The sequence below is a fragment of the Aquila chrysaetos genome, chromosome 10 (assembly GCF_900496995.4).
Source record: "Aquila chrysaetos chrysaetos chromosome 10, bAquChr1.4, whole genome shotgun sequence".
Taxonomy (NCBI): Eukaryota; Metazoa; Chordata; class Aves; order Accipitriformes; family Accipitridae; genus Aquila; species Aquila chrysaetos.
Genome location: NC_044013.1, coordinates 30531360 through 30548121, shown reverse-complemented (window position 1 = coordinate 30548121; position 16762 = coordinate 30531360). Strand labels below are relative to the sequence as shown.

At 52.3% G+C, this 16762-nt stretch overlaps 1 protein-coding gene across 1 annotated transcript; it reads left to right on the top strand.

Moving 5' to 3' along the window:
* The first annotated feature begins 1724 nt into the window (after window positions 1–1724).
* LOC115347579 (olfactory receptor 11A1-like) lies at window positions 1725–10853 on the top strand. The gene is given in 3 exon segments (XM_030029107.1): window positions 1725–3952; window positions 3954–4362; window positions 8886–10853. Coding segments are annotated over 2 exon segments (1101 nt in total). The 5' UTR covers window positions 1725–3016; the 3' UTR covers window positions 4119–4362; window positions 8886–10853.
* Window positions 10854–16762: the final 5909 nt, after the last annotated feature.

The following is a 16762-nucleotide window of genomic DNA, read 5'->3' as shown; positions in this document are numbered from 1 at the left end:
GGGTCGAGTCTGTTTTGCCCATGATGGTAATTGGTTGAGTGATCTCTCCCTGTCCTTGTCTCGACCCATGAGCTTTTTGTTGTGTTTTCTCTCCCCTGTCTAGCTGAGATGGGGGGAGTGATAGAGCGGCTTTGGTGGGCGCCTGGCGTCCAGTCAGGGTCAGACCACCAGGTCTAGTTTTACCTTCCAGCACCTCGATTAGGAAGTTATCCTCAGTGCACTTCAGGAGTCTCCTAGACTGCTTGCAGCTTGCTGTGTGTGGTGGGTTGACCTTGGGTGGTCACCAAGTGCCCACCTGGCTGCTCTCTCACTCCCCCTCCTCAACTGGAAAGGGGAGAGAAAAATACGATGAAAGACTCATGAGTCGAGATAAGGACAGGTAAATCACTCAGCAAGTGCTGTCATAGGCAAAACAGACTCAACTTGGGGAAATTAATGTAATTTATTGCCAATGAAATCAGAACAGAATAATGAGACATAAGAACGAATCTTAAAACACCTTCTCCCCACCCCTCCCTTCTTCCCGGGCACAGCTTCCCTCCCAAATTCTCTATCTCCTCCCCCTTGAGAGGTGCAGGGGGACGGGGAACGGAGGTTGCAGTCAGTTCACACTTTCTGCCGCTCCATCCTCTTCACACTCTTCCCCTGCTCCATCGTGGTGTCCCTCCCCTGGGAGACAGTCCTCCACAAACTTCTCCAACATGGGTCCTTCCCACAGGCTGCAGTCCTTCAGGAGCAGACTGCTCCAGGGTGGGTCCCCCACAGGGGCACAGCTCCTGCCAGAAAACCTGCTCCAGTGTGGGCTCCTCTCTCCATGGCTCCGCAGGTCCTGCCGGGACCCTGCTCCAGCATGGACTTCCTACGGGGTCACAGCCTCCTTCAGGCATCCACCAGCTCCGACGTGGGGTCCTCCATGGGCTGCAGGTGGATATCTGCTCCACCGTGGACCTTCCTGGGCTGCAGGGGGACAGCCTGCCTCACCACAGACTTCACCATGGGCTGCAGGGGAATCTCTGCTCCGGCACCTGGAGTACCTTGTCCCCCTCCTTCTTCACTGACCTGGGGGTCTGCACGGTTGTTTCTCTTACACGTTCTCACTCCTCTCTCCCAGCTGCTGTTCCACAGCTTTTTTACCCTTTCTTAACTAGGCGCTACCACTGTCGCTGATGGGCTCAGCTTTGGGCAGTGCCAGGTCCATCTTGGAGATGGCTGGAACTGTCTCTGTCGGACACAGGAGGCAGCTTCTGGCATCTTCTCACAGAAGCCACTCCTGCAGCCCCTGCTGCTACCAAACCCTGGCCACGTAAACCCAATACGCTGTGCCAATTTTCTAGCCGATGTCATGGTGGTTGAAGTCCCCCAGCAGGATCAGGGCCTGAGAGTGTGATGCTTCCTGCAGTTGAAGTAAGAACGCTTCACCGACATCCTCCTCTTGATCAGGTAGCCTGCGGCAGACCCCCAACCACGAGGCTGCTGTTGGTGAGGGTATCACATTGTTTACGAAGGCAATAACTAACCACGTCTCTCCAGCAGACTGATGCTGAGAGACCAGGCTCTCCTTGGAAAGACTGACACCCCACCCCACCCCCCTCACTTTTACTGCTGAACGTGATGTCGTATGGGTTGGAAAATGCCTTTGGTCAGCTGGGGTCAGCTGCCCTGGCTGTGTCCCCTCCCAACTTCTTGTGCACCCCCAGCCTGCTCGCTGGCGGAGCAGCAGAAGAAACAGAAAAGCCTTGATGCTGTGTAAGGACTGCTCAGCAACAGCTAAAACATCGGTGTGTTTTATGCCTAGGTTCAAACCAGCAGCATATGCACTACTATGAAGAAAACCAACTATCCCAGCCAAAACCGGTACAACCATACCGATGGGAGCCTACAAAAAAAGAAATGGGATGGGATAGCCTGGACATGGGTTCCTGGGACCACTACTGATGCCTTGGGGGTATCTGCAACCTCTGCTCCATGCAGAGGAACATAGCAAAGGCATTCAAGGTGACTGTCAACCATTGGCAGTGGCAGCTTCTGGTGGAGAAGATGCAGACTGTGCCAGCTGCAAGGCACTGCTTTCCAGTGCGCTGGCAAAGGAGATGCCCATCTTCCTTGAACATCACCGACAGGATGAGAATTTCATGTGTCCAGCTTGGACTTGGACCCCCAGCACTTACATTTTGGTGTGAGGCTCCCAGGATAAACTGCTGGATCAAGAGCACACAGGTCTGTGTGCCTTGGGCCTCCCTCTCCTGCTTTTCCGTCCAGGACAGAGGCAGAGGAGATGCTTCTCCTGATGGGGAAGTCCAACAGGACTGGGAGGAGTCATGCCCACTTGCTCCCCTTGGCTACCAAAGGAGCAAGGGAGGCCCCTGTGAACCTCTGGAGAGAGGACTCCAAACTGGAAGGACATAGCGATGGCTCTTTTCCCTTCAGCCCCAACAAGCCAGACCCCTCTGCCTCAGGAAGCCTGAGGCGTTCTAATTCTTTGTGAGTTGATGAAGATGCAGTCATCTGAAGGGAGGGGAGGTGCTCCCCCTTTTTGAGGACTTCCCTGTCCCGTTCACCAAGTTCAGAGATGTCCCTGGCTCAGCTGCCCTTCCTCAGCATCTTGTTTCCAGGAGGTCAGCGCTGCCTGGAGGTGTCGACACACTCTGCACCACCTTGGGGACACCCCTCCCAGGTGTCTTTTTTGGAGAAAGGGCTTTGTTTTCCTTAACGCATCTCTGACCTGCCTCAATACAGAAGGATCTCTATCCCGGAGCCCTATGCTGGGTCCTTCTGGGAAAACCCTCCGGCACAGGAAAGCAAGCTGTGACAATGTGAACAAGTTGAATGGGATCTGTTTATGCCACACTGGGGAAGAGAAACCTCCCTGGGATAACTCACATCTGTGGTCAGAAGGGGCTCTCTTAGGCTGAGGAGGTTCTCCCTCAGGAAGAAACTCTCCTTTCCTAGTTCAGGGCAATATGAGAGGTCTGTGAATAAAGAACTAGTAGTAGGGACTTATGTTTTGGTGAGAGCAATGCACTTCCCAACTCTTCTTGAAAGACAGCGCAGAAATGCATTCCCTTTCCTACAGGTCTTCTTGGTGGCAAATGCAGGAGAGGAAGACAAACGATGCCATGTGGAGAAAAAGGGCTGGAACAATGAGACCTCGCAGATGGAGTTCCTCCTGCTGGGATTTGGTAATGTTCTCTCACTCCAGACACCGCTCTTCCTCCTCACCCTTATGATCTACTCGGTCATTGTGCTTGGGAACATCCTCATTGTTGTGCTGGTGGTGGCAGACAGGCAACTGCACACCCCCACGTACTTCTTCCTGGGCAATCTGTCCTCCTTGGAGACCTGCTACAGCTCTGCAATCCTGCCCCGGCTACTGGCCAGCTTCCTGACCGGGAACGGCCCCATCTCTGCTCATGGCTGGATCGCTCAGCTCTATCCTTTTGGTTTCTGTGCAACTACTGATTGTTACCTGCTGGCAGCCATGTCCCACGATCGGTACTTGGCCATATGCCGACCTCTGCTCTATGCAAGCCTCATGACCTGCAAGGTCAGTCACCAGCTGGTGGCTGGGTCCTGGCTCGGGGGTTCCCTGGTGTCTGGAGTACTCACATTCCTCTTGTCCCAGCTGCAGGTCTGTGGCCCTAAGGCAATTGACCACTTCTTCTGGGATTTTACCCCATTGCTGGAGCTCTCCTGCAGTGACACCAGGCTGGCCAAACCGGTAACTTTATTACTATCTTTCTTGAACGTGGTCTTCCCCTTCCCGTTCACACCGGCCTCCTGTGTGTGCATCGTAGCTGCCATCCTGAGGATCCCGTCCAGCGTTGGCAGGCGGAAGGCCTTCTCCACCGGCTCCTCTCACCTCCCTGTCGTCACTGTTTTCTACGGCACCCTCATCGTTGTCTACGTGCTGCCCAGAACAGCCCTGCTGAGGCAGCTCAACAAAGTGTTGCCTTTTTTTTTTTTTTTTCTACGCCACCTTCACGCCCCTGGTCAATCCCCTCATCTACAGCCCGCGGAACAGGGAGGTGAGGGAGGCCCTGAGGAAAATGCTCAGGAAAGCCCTGGCTTGCACCCAGAGCTCCTGCTACCTTGGTGGCACAGGAAAAAGACACTTCTAGCTCCTTTGAATGGGAAAGCTCTGGATACCAGCTGGCTCCTCAGAAGTGCACGGCGCTGAGACCGCTTGTGGAGTGGCAAGGGGAAGAAAGCAAAAGGTCCTCGGAGAGAAATACTGTTGTTTAGGAAGCGATGCTGCAAACGCCATGGGTTGGCTTTTTCCTTGATGATAAACACCTTGGTCGTCTTGACGTGTGCGAACTCTCGAAGTGTCAAGGTTTTCTTTGCTGGAGGAGATAAGAAAAGGTATTTGGCGTAATACGTGAGTACTTTCCGAGGGCCATCACGAGGGTGTCATGATGATCAACTGTGGGTTCCCAGGATGGGCGTCATCTCCCCCTGGGGTGCACATTGCAAGAGCGTGAAGCGTGCATGTCAGCCAATAAGAAAGGTCTACTTTCACTGCACTGCCAAGGCAAAACGGGCCATTTCTGTTGGGCGGTTCATGTGGCTGACACCCATGCATCTCCCCTTCCTCCTCTGGCCAGGCTCTGTTGCAGCCATAGCCTCTGGAACTAGCTGGGATGCAGCAGGTGAGCAGCTGAGCAAGAAGCCTTCACTTCTCCTGGTGCAAGGGGAGGTGAGGAGGCTGGAGTGAGGTGAGCAGTTCTTCTTTCTGAGGGCTAAAAGGAGATCACCACCTGGACCTCCCTCCCCTCCCCTTTGCCTCCTCTGTTCCCAGGGAAAGGAGCAAGTCCTTGCTCCAGCTGTGCTCCTTGGGCTCCAGCTCAGGCTCCTCTTCTCTCTTCACTCTACATCTTGGACAGAGACTGGGACACCCAGTCCCTTGCCCCAGCTCCTTCATCCTTGGAGTGTCCTGGGTCTAGAAAGCTTTCACCCAGTGTGCTGGGTCTGACTGTGTCACGACCCAGACCAGGGAGTCGTGTTTAATTTGAAATTCCCTCAGGCTAAATTAAGGTGAAACAACACCAAACGATCAGTTAAAGATTTTATTAATGACAAAAGCAAACTGAACTGGGGAGGCGTGGTATTAGGTGGCAGGGTTTCTCACAACAGGAATTGGCATAGGACTACTTCTGTAAACCGTGTAACCATATACCTCAATTCAGGGAATAAGGAGATCCCTCCCGTTGAGTCAGGAGGTTCAGAGCAGACCCCCTTGCTTTCCAGACTCCTCCTCAGAGAAGGGTCTAGGGACGGCTGGATCTACTCTTAGTCTCAGACTTGGTCAACGGTTTAGATCTTGAAACGGATGAGGTGTAGGGATTGTGGAAAAGGAAAAAGAAAGAGAGAGGAAGACAGAGAGACAAAAAGGAAGAGAGAAAGATTTCACCGGTCCTGGGTCCAGCGTTGGTTCAGTCAGCTGAGGCGTCCAGTCAGCTGAGGGGTCCAGTCCCGGTGGGCTTGCGCACCCGGGGCTTCAGTTTGTGTCCTTTTATCATCCTTGCCCCTCCTTCAGGCTGGCACCCAAACTCGTCAGGTTAATGAGCAGTTTGTAAGCCTTTGGGCTTGGGGGTCCTTTGTGGAGTAACTTCTCCTTCCCTGCAGACACAGCCATTGTTTGATCTTTGTATCAGAACAGCTTATCAGAACAGGGAGCTGCGCACCCTCCAGCACGCCCTCCCGCTCCTGTTGCTGATGTCTGAGCTGCCGGCCTTTTCACTTTGGTTCCTTGCTGTGCAGGGTTTGTCTTTAAGCAGAAATTGCCCCACGACAGCGTTTGAGACATTAACTCTTTCAGTCTCTCACAGACTGGGATGGAGGTCATTTTCTTCAGAGCAGCCCATACGGTGCTGTTTCTTGGAGCAGTGACCAAAAAAAGTGTTGATAACACACCAATGGTTTAGCTATTGCTGAACAGTGTCTGCACAGCATAAACAGGTCTCCTCTGTTTCTCACTCTGACCTCCAGCGAGTAGGTTGGGGGTGGGCAAGTGGTTGGGAAGGGACACAACCAGGAAAGCTGACCCAAACTCACCAAACAGATATTCCATGCCATATAGCATCATGCTCAGCAACAAAAATGGAGGGGAGGGGAGTTTGGGGTAGGTAGCCATTGCTTGGGGACTGGTGGGGCATCGGTCTGCTTGTGGGAGGTGGCAAGCGCTTGCCTTTTTGTCACCTGTTCTGTGGGATTTTTTTCTTTCTTCGTCCTTCAATGGTTTGAACATTTTAACAAGTCAGGCCTTGCAAAGGCTGGTCACCCCTTATAAAGCTGCTTCCCAGGACAAGCCCAAGGAACTGGACTTTAAAAGTGCCTTTTCTCCTTCTCTTCTCCCTGTGTTGGCGGGAGAAGCTCGCAGTGCAACTGGGATCTATTGGACACAAAATGCTGGTTTTGAAGGCTGCCGCCTTGGTGTCCAAGGGCTGTGGAGATGCTGCATGAGCTCCCCATTACAACCTCAGGCTGCCACCTGTAGGACAGGGCTGATGGCAACTATTGTTCCCTCTGGAAACAAGGCAAGCACATTTGGAAATAGAAGAAGATTGTAGGGAAAGTGAGGAGAGGACGGGGACTCTCCACGTGCCCTGTGGTGGGCAGTGAATGGAGACTCAGAAGAGTGATTGTGGTACAGAGCCAGGTCTGGTGGAGAGGGAAGCAAGGTATCAAAGGTGGAGAAGAGAGAAGCTGGCCTGTGCCATGGTCCCTGGACCCTCTGGAGAAGTTGTCCCAGGGCAAATGGGAGAAACCCATGGTCCATGGACCCTCCGGAGAAGTTTCCCCAGGGCAATTGGGAGAAAGCAGCCCCACACAAGGGCCATTTCCATTTCTGGCCATGCCCTGGTCATCTCCCAGCCCAGGCGCATGGCCATTGCTGTTACCAAACTGTTCCCAAGCACAGCAGAGTAAGATGACAAGTGGTCCACCAAGCAGCAAAAGCCAAGAGCAGCCACTAACGAGCACTAGACTCTGACATACAGTAAGGCAAGCAAGCCCCACAGCAAGCACAGGAGCCTGCCAATTAATAGCTAACCAGCTATAACAGCTATAAATTTGTTCCCCCGCCCCCTTCCTTCTTCCCGCAGCATTTTATTGCTAGGCATGACATCATAGGGTATGGAATATCCCTTTGGTCAGTTGGGGTCAGCTGTCCCAGCTGTGTCCCCTCCCAACTTCTTGTACAGCCCCAGCACTCACTCGTGGGGCAGGGTGAGGAGCACAAAAGACCTCGATGCTGTGTAAGCACTGCTCAGCAATAACTAAAACATCCCTATTTTCATCACAAATCCAAAACACAGCCCCACACAAGCTACTATGAAGAAATTGAACTCTATCCCAGCCAAAACCAGTACAAGGGATTAAACACAACTGGCCCTAATATTGAACCCTGGAGGAACACCTTTAGTGACTTGCCTCCAGCTGGAGTTTGTGCTGCTGGTCACAAAGCTGTGAGCCCAGCAATTCAGCCACTTTTCCGTCCACCTCGCTTTCCACTTCTCTAGTCTATACTTGGTCAGCGTGTCCATGAGGGTGTTATGGCAGACTGGCTGACCAGCTCCTCCTGCTCGTGTTTCTCAAAGGTAGGAGTCACATTGGCTTTCTTCTAGGCCTCAGCAGTCTCACCCGAGAGCCGTGAGCTTTCCAAGGGAATCAAGAGTGGCCTCGCAATGACATTGGCCAGGTCCCTCGGCACTCGTGACTACATCCTGCCAACTCCCACTGGCTTTTTCATCTCCAGTTTGTCTGAAGGTTCCCTATCCTGATCCTCCTCCACCAAGGTTGTCCGTCTTGCTCCAGACTTTCCCTCAAGTCTCGGGGGCCTGGGATTCCTGAAGGTTGGTCTCACCAGGAGACACTGAGCCAAAGGCAGCATTGAGTACCCCGGCCCTTTCTGCCTCCTCTGTCACTGGGGCCGCAGCCCCACTTTGCAGCGGGCCCAGGTTGTCCCCATCCTTTCCTTTTGCTGCTGCTGTCACTGCAGAAGACACTCTTGTTCTTCTGATCCCTCAGCAGATGCAACTTCAGGTGGGCTTTGGCTTTCCGAGGCCATTTTCTGCATTCTCGGAAAGTTATCGGTGATGCTCTCCAGAAACCGCCTGGACTGCATGTGTCCTGCTGTGTCGTCCTTCCAGCAGACATCTGGGTGGTTCGAGTCCTCATGAGGACCAGGGCCTGTGAACACCAGGTTTCTGCCTGTTGCCTGAAGAAGGGCTCACCTGGTGCTTCCTGACCAGGTGCTCTGCAGCAGGCACCCTCTACAACATCAACAGTGCTGGTCTGCCTGCTAAGCCTGACCCAGAAGCTCCTCGCTGGCTCATCACCCATCCCAAGGCAGAGCTCCATGCATTCCTGCTGACCTGCCCGCTAAAGGACCACTGCCCCTCCTTGCCTTCCCAGCCAGTCCTTCCCAGAGAGCTTTCATCCTGCCTGCGTCTGCTTGAGGTCTTTCTCCCCTTGGCCACAGCAGCTGTCTGTGCCACCGAGGTCTACGAGGAGACAGGTTGTTCTCATGGCACTGGGGCCTTATTGTCTCCTCGCAGCCCCTGGGAAGTCCGGGCACTGTCATAGCGTTGTCCTTCACTTGGCATTGCACATCCCACATCAAACTGCCTCCAGGAAGAGCCCTGAGCTCTGTGAGGGACAGGATCTCCCTTCGCAGAGGCTGCGGCTTTCCACTCATGATAAAATCTACACTCAGGGCTTGATTCCTTTGGCCACGTAGAGAGGCTGTTGCTGTCTGAGATGTCCTGGGGTAGCTTGGAAACAAGACACGGGAACTTCAGGAGCCCTTCTGGAGCATTAGCTAGTCACCACCAGAAAAGTACCCCTGCATACCTCGTTTGAGGCAACTTCTTTCTCTCCGTTAGCTAGACGGAAGACTAGACAACTCAATCAGTCGTAGACATCTGCACTGAGCCTGTGTGAAGGAGGAGCCACCCCAAAGGATCCTGCAGCGACCTGTTTGTCCGCGATCCTTTCTCTGAGTCCGCTTCTGGAACTGCAGGGGCAGTGCTTGTGTGCAGAGTCCCGGAACGGCAGCACTGCCAGGGAGCACCAGCGCCTGCTCTGTCCAGAGCTGCGCTTTCCACTGCCACACTCTCCTCCTGAGCCCTTCTGGCGTTGCAAGGCCGGAGTGCTCCAGCAGCTTGGCCACAGTTCTCCTGTGTGGCCATCCTGTGACGGCAGGCAGGGAAAGGCACTGGGCACTGCTGGGACAGAGCTCGCCACGCTCCAGAGCAGCATTTGCGTCATGGAAGGAGATCCCCTCAGGGCAGTGCCTTAAGGCTTAGGTCTTCTTCCAAAGTGTCTCTCAAGAACATGCCCGGGAAAGTGACCAGGAGAGGAAATCACCAGCGAACAGCTAAAGGGTGTGAGTGGGGAGGGTGGGGGAACACAGCCCTGTCCTCGCACAGCCAGGCGTCCTGGGAGAGACATGAAGGACCAGAAGAGCAGGGTCTATAAACCGTTTCAATTAGGGAGTCCATTTTATACCATTCCTTGGAGAAAAACCATTGTAAGTATATAAAGTAAGGTTAGCAACAATGTGTTCTTTATGTGCCCCTGCTTTTTTCCAATGCGGCACCGCAAGGCCCACTTCAATTCTGCGTATTCATTTGGGCTAAGTAAATCCACCCCCCAAGCTTGGCTAGTTTTTCAAAGCCATCGTTTCCAAGTGGCAAAGCAGATGCAGTACTGAAATGCTGACAGCCAGGTTGCAGAGAGAGAGGGAAAAATCGGGGAAGTTGTATTCTCCGGATTCACAAATTTGTCAGTAAAGAGAAAGGCCCACAGCCTGTGGGGTGTTTCCATTAATTGGCCCTATAGGAACTGAGTTTTGGGGCCTCTTGGCTCAAGCCTGCTGCATTTACATTTCCAGCAAGGGGTAAAGCTCCAGTTCAGGCATCAAACTTTTGCCCATCCTGCCCGGAGAGCCAGGACAGTTGTGTCACGCAATGGTCCACGTCAGAGGGAAGACGGAGGTAGTGTGAACTGAAATGGTTTGGGCTCAGTCGGAAGCTCCAGTCCTGAGCTGGCAGGACAACATTGGCTGCAGTTAGACGTGAGTTCTCTGTCCCGCCAGTGAGTTCAGACCTGGTTGGCAGAGTTTCTCATACACCTCACTGAGAAGGACAGGGTGTCAGGGAGAGGAGAGCATGCTTCAGATTCCCAAATGCAAGGACAGTGCCCAAACCATCCTTCCCTTGTAGAGGCCAAAGCCTTATTTACAGGGGGCAAAGGCTCGCTTTTGGTCCCCAACCCTCATTTTTTACCTTCCAAAGCCTCCTTTCCAGGGACCAAAACCTCCTTTTTAGGAACCACAGTGTCATGTTTTGGATCTAGTCTGCAATTTGGAGGGCCCAAAGCCTGATTTGAGGGGCCAAACTCCTGATTTAGGGTACAAAGCCTCATTTGGAGCCTTCAGAGACCCATTTTTAGGGTGCAAATCCTTAGTTTTTCTACTGAAGCATCCTCTGAGGGCCCAAATTTCAGGGTCAAGAGGCCGTGCCTATGCATGCAGGGGTAGAGTTACGGAAACCAGAGCTCAGCTGCAGCTGGAATCAACAAGGGCTGAGCATCTAGCCACAGAGCAGCCACCTTGAACTTGCATTTGCAGAAGTGGATTTCTTTTTCTAATTTAATCCAATGGCATGAGATGTGTTTGCATGCTACACCAGATCCAGCCTCCACCTTAGGTGGTCTCTCACCTTGTGGGTGTCCTGGTTTCAGCTGGGCTGGAGTTAATTGTCTGCTTAGTAGCTGGGATAGTGCTATGTTTTGTGTTCAGTATGAGAAGAATGTTGACAACACACCAAGTCAAGGATTTTTCGGCTTCTGATGCCCAACCAACAAGAAGGCTGGAGGGGCACAAGAAGTTGGGAGAGGACACAGCCAGGGCAGCTGACCCAAAGTGGCCAACGGGGTATTCCATACCAGGTGACATCATGCCTAAGATAGAAACTGGGGGGAGCTGGCCTGCGGGGTGGATCGCTGCTCAGGTACTAACTGGGCATCGGTTGGCGAGTGGTGAGCAATTGCCTTGTGCATCACTTGTTTTGTATATTCCAATCCTTTTATTATTGCCGTTGTCTTTTTATTAGTGTCATCTTTACCATTATTTGTTTCTTCCTTTCTGTTCTATTAAACCGTTCTTATCTCAACCCACGAGTTTTACTTTTTTTTCTGATTCCTTCCCCCATCCCGCGGGGGGGTGAGGGGAAGTGAGTGAGCGGCTGCGTGGTGCTTAGTTGCTGGCTGGGGTTAAACCGTGGCAGTGGGGCTCCATTCACTGCCAACCCCAGGAACATTCTGTCCCAGGAGAGCCTGGGGGATCTCCAGGCAGCTTCAACTTCCCCCAGTCCTTGATCTCTAACAGGTCATAATGTGGCCGAGAGGCTTTTGCTCCTGCAGCTGTGCAGAACCTGGAGCAACAGTCCTTTTTGGGGTGCAATTAGTCATGCATACTCCTGACACAAGTCTTGGAAGACAAGCCTAGTGTTCACGCACAACACAGAGGAGATACCATTTTATTACAGAGATGCTCTGGGAGGTTCAGCTCTGACCCATAGACAGACACCTTTATAGAGTCCCCAGGCCAGAGAGAGCAGGTTCATGCCTCTGTAGAAGTGGGACGAATGGAAACTTTAAGCAGGACGATTATAACAAAACTCTAATAATTATAATAAGAAGAAAGAGAACAAAAATCGAACGGCTGCTATGGCATACAGTGGGAGTAATTTGTGGAAAGAGATGGAAAGTTTATTGCTGCTTAAAATGTATCCATGAAATCACTTTCCTGATAGCATTCTTGTGCTCCTGTTTCCTCACGTTGTAGATGAGGGAGTTCACTGCTGGAGGTACCACCCTGTACAGAAATGACACCACCAGCTCCAGATCACCCCCGAGGCATTTCCAAGGGAACTTCTCAAGAGGAAGGTCAAAGTGGGGATTACCTGAAATGGAAGGTGCTTATGGCCTTGTTGTCCTGGTTTACAGCTGCGATAGAGTTAGTTGTCTTCCTAGTAGCTGGTGTATTGCTATGTTTTGGGTTCAGTATGAGAAGAATGTTGTAACACTCTGATGTTGTCAGTTGTTGCTAAGTAATCTTTAGTCTCAAGTCAAGGATTTTTCAGCTTCTGATGCCCAGCCAGCAAGAAGGCTGGAGGGGCACAGGAAGTTGGGAGGGGACACAGCCAGGGCAGCTGACCCAAAGTAGTCAACGGGGTATTCCACAGCAGGTGACGTCACGTCTATTATATAAATGGGGTGAGGGGATCGCCGCTTGGGGACTAACTGGGTATCGGTCGGGGCGTGGTGAGCAATTGCTTTGTGCACCACTTATATATTCCAATCCTTTTAGTATTGCTGTTGTCATTTTATTAGTGCTATCATTATCATTATTAGTTTCTTCTTTTCTGTTCTATTAAACCGTTCTTATTTCAACTCACAAGTTTTACTTCTTTTCCCTATTCTCTTCCCCATCCCACTGGGGGTGGGGGAGTGAGTGAGCGGCTGCGTGGTGCTTAGTTGCTGGCTGGGGTTAAACCACGACACTTGTCTCAACAAATATTGAATATATTCAGCAACTGAGATCCCACCAACTGGCCAGGGTCCTTGCTCCAGTGTTTGGCTCTGAGGGATTTCTCAAAACGCCAGCTCTCTCAGCCTCCTTGTCCATTAATGAGCAGCCCAAGTGTGCACCAAAGCCTGGCACACAGACTGCAGGAGCCCCGTGTGTCATGACAGAACCGTGACGTCAGTGGAATAAGAGCTGAGATGGGGAAGGACAGCTCCCATGGCTTTTGTGGTGGATCGAGATACAGCGTCTGTAGGAGAGACCGACAGGGAAGATGAGGAGTGGGAGATGGATGTCCTGGGTGATGACAGGGCAGCTCAGATATATGGAGCTTTTCTATGGGACTAGCAACAGGTTGTAGGGGCGAGTGTCGACGGAGAAGCCAGAAAGGATGACACTGAGGTGGGAGTTAGTTGTGGTTTGACCCGTGCTAGCCTTCAAGCACCCACAGAGGTGCCTGCTCGTTCCCCCTTACACCCCCAGCAGGACGGGGCAGAGAATCAGAAGTGCAAAAGCGAGAAAGCTCACGGGTCGAGACAAAAAGACAGTTTAATAGGTGAAGCAAAAGCTTCATTTTGCAGAAGCAAAATGAAGAATTCCTTCATGACTTCCTGTGGGCAGGCAGGTGTTTAGCCATTTCCAGGAAAGCAGGGCTTCATCATGCCTATCGGTTTCTTGGGAAGACAAATGACATGAGCACGAATGTTCCTCCTTCCTCCCTCTTTCCTTGAGTTCTTTTGCTAAGCACGATATCATACGGTATGGAATATCACTTTGGTCAGTTGGGGGTCAGCTTTCCCAGCTGTGCCCCTGCCAACTTCTTGCATATCTCCAGCCTACTTGCTGTGGGAGCAGAGCGTGAAAAAGAGAAAGCTTTCACGCTCCGCAAGGACTCTTCAGCAGTAGCCGACTGTTTTAGTATCAAATCCAAAGCACACCACCATATGGGCTGCTACGAGGAGAATTAACTCCACCCCAGCAAGACCCAGGACAGAGTTACAGGTCATACAGTCAGGGTGAGCAATGAACAAAGTCTTCTTTAAACGACCTGAGGAAATCTGCGGATCACAGACCTTGGCTTTTATGGGGGAATCAGTCTCCCCGGTATTTACAGCTTGGCTAAGACAGCACGATGCGAAACGTCCAGGAGGTTTCTCTTGGGGTTTGTGGACAAATTCGTAGCACAGCTGCCAAGCAGGCCACCCAGTCTGATGCTCACCTGGACCTGGCACTCCCAAAAGAGGAAGAGCTGGTCAGGGCTGTGAAGACCAATGTCAGCCTTGGCTGTAGGGACCATGAAATTGTGGTCTCTCAGATCCCCAGGGACGTGGGGAAGGAGACTAGCAGAGCACGGACCCTGCACGTCAGGGAACGAGAATTTGGCCTATGGAGGGCACTGGCAGGGGGGATCCCATGGGGGCAGTGTCAGGGCCCTGAGAGCATCCATAGGCCTTCACGTCCATGAGCAGCCTCACCTGGGGCCTCCACCCACACCTCCGTCCATGGCCTGGGGAGGCCATTGAAGCCCAGGCCTGAGTTTCAGCCCCAGCTTGGTCCATGACGCAGGTGTACTGGTCTCCAGACAAAGCCATAGGCTCGGCCTTGCCTGTCCATGGACCTTGTTGATTCAGACATGCAGACTCACTTCCCAGCTTGATTCTTTATGGAGGGTACCATGGAATGACACCGTGGCCCTCCAAGTGCCAGACCCCTGCTGACTGACGCAGGGCTAGGGCCTTGCTGCTTCCTTTCTTCCCATCAGGGTTTGGGAGGAGAGGAAGGAAGAGCAGGTGAGGTTTCTGGGTGCCAGTGTTTGAAAAGGGGGAGCAGAGCCATCACATAGGAAATGATCTAAAGGCTATGCTAGTTCAAAACTATTACCTTCAGCTCCTTTCTCAGAGGCCTGAAAACCTCAGCAGGAACCTGGAAGTGCTGAGTTCCCTTCACCTCCCTCTCTTTTAGCAATTAAGTTGATAGTACCCAAGCCAGAGGCTTTCTTTCAATTCTGTTTGCAGCCTAAAGCACCCCATGGTCTGGAGGTATGCCAGGAAACTTGCAGAAGAATGGCACTCCTCTGCACAAGAAGGTGGATGTTCCCAGGAATTTCAGGAGGCACGGCCCACCGGTAGCTGTGTTCACAGAGCTGGTCAAATGCCTTCTCGCCATTTTTTGTAATGGCAGTTTAGATGCACGGTTTGTGTGTAAATTCTCGCTGTGGATGCTGACATTTACTGAGCAAGCTGGTCTGACCTCAGAGCTGGCCCTGCTTTGAGCTGGCGGCTGGACTCGAGACCTCCTGAGCTCCCTTCCACCCCAAATTGTCCTATGAGCATATCACGTAGGGACCCTCACTTCCAGCTTAATCTCTACTTGTACAGCGGGTGGCAAGGCAAAGGCGCATGGAAGGGTTGCTGGGGAAGAGACTGCTGGGGGGGTCTCTAGTCCAGCCTCCAGGCTGGCTGCGATTTTGTGGAGCTGAAACCTGAAGAGCTCCAAAGGTGGAGACCACAGCAACTCTCCTCCTAGTCCATTTTATTTTTCCTAAGGCTCAGCCTAAACCTCCCAAGCGGCAGTTTGTGGCTGTTGCCTCTGTGATAATCATAGTCCACTGCGGAAGACAGCTTGGCTCTGTGATCTTTCCAGGTAGCTTTAGGCTCTTATTAGGTTGCCCCATGTCTCCTGTAGCAGGCTAGAGGGGCCCAGTGTCCTCAGAATCTCCTCACAGCTCATGCTTTAGGCTCCTAGCTCCATTTTGGCAGACCTCCTTGGGACCCTCTCCAGTTTCTCCACTTTCCTTTTGAAACGTGAAGCCCACTGGCTCAGATGGCATTGTCATGGTTCCCAGGCCCTTCCCCTCAGGGCACTCCTTAGCCAGTCAGGTCCCTTCCCATGCACATGGAGGCATTGTGCAGCTTGTGGGCGGAGACAAAAACAGTTCAATAGGTGAAGGAAAGAGGTAAAAAGCCTCCATAAACCAAAACCAACAAGCAATGCAAAGGCAATCACTCAACACCTCCCACAAGCACACTGACACCCAGCCGCTCTCCCTGCAACAGGCACCTTGAATGACAAAAAATTCCGCCTCCTTTTTCGCCTGCCCCTGGTTTTATTGCTGAGCATGACATCATATGTCAGGAATATGCCTTTGGTCAGTCGGGGTCAGCTGTCCTGGCTGTGTCCCCCCGAGGACTTCTTGCCCACCCCCAGCCTACTCACTGGGAGGGAGCAGAGTGAGAAGTAGAGAAGGCCTAGACACTGTGCAAACACTGTTCAGCAATAGCCAAAACACTGGTGTGTTGTCAATACTGTTTTAGGCAGACATGCAAAACATAGTACCCTACAGGGCTGCCATGAAGGAATTTAACCCCATCCCAGCCAGACTCAGTACACTTGAACGGGGGGCCCAGAAATGGACGCAGTAGCGTACAGGTGGTGTAACGAGTGATGAGCAGGGGGAGACCATCATTTCCCTCACTCTTTTGGTGAGGCTCCTCTTTTATACAGCCGAGGACACTGCTGGCTTCCTTTGCCACCAGGTCGCACTGCTGGATCACGTTTTGCCTTCTGTCCCCCAGAACCAGCAGGGCCATTTCCACAGAGCTGCTCCCCAGCCAGGCAGTCCCCAGTCCCTGCCACTGCAAGGTGTTAGTCTATCCTAGGCACAGGACCTGGCCTTTGTCCTTCTACTGTTTCATTAAGTTCCTGACGGGACAGTCCTTCTGCCTGTCAGGTTGCCCCTGAATGGCGTCCCAAGGCACAGGAATGGATTTCCCAATCCAGTGTCATCGACAAACATGGTGAGAGTTGCCTCCTCCAGGTCGCAGATAAAGGTGTTAAACTGCGCAGGGCCCAGGAGAATCCCCTCTGCTGCCCCACAACCTTCCAGTACATCCCATCTCAGCCTGATCGTCCAACTGGTGTTTTACCTATCCCTTTGTCTACCCTTCCAGACCGTAATGTCCTAAGTTGGGTAGAAGAATATGAGGGAGACCATGCTAAGAGTTTTGCTGAAGCTGAGGAACATGACATCCACTTTTTATCTCCTCAGGCACAACTGCAGGCTATCAGCTTGGCGAGGCATCATTTACCCTTGGTAAGTCCATGTTGACAGTTCTTCCCCTTTAGGTGCCCAGAAATGTCGCTCAAGAGGACTCTGATTGATTGCACACT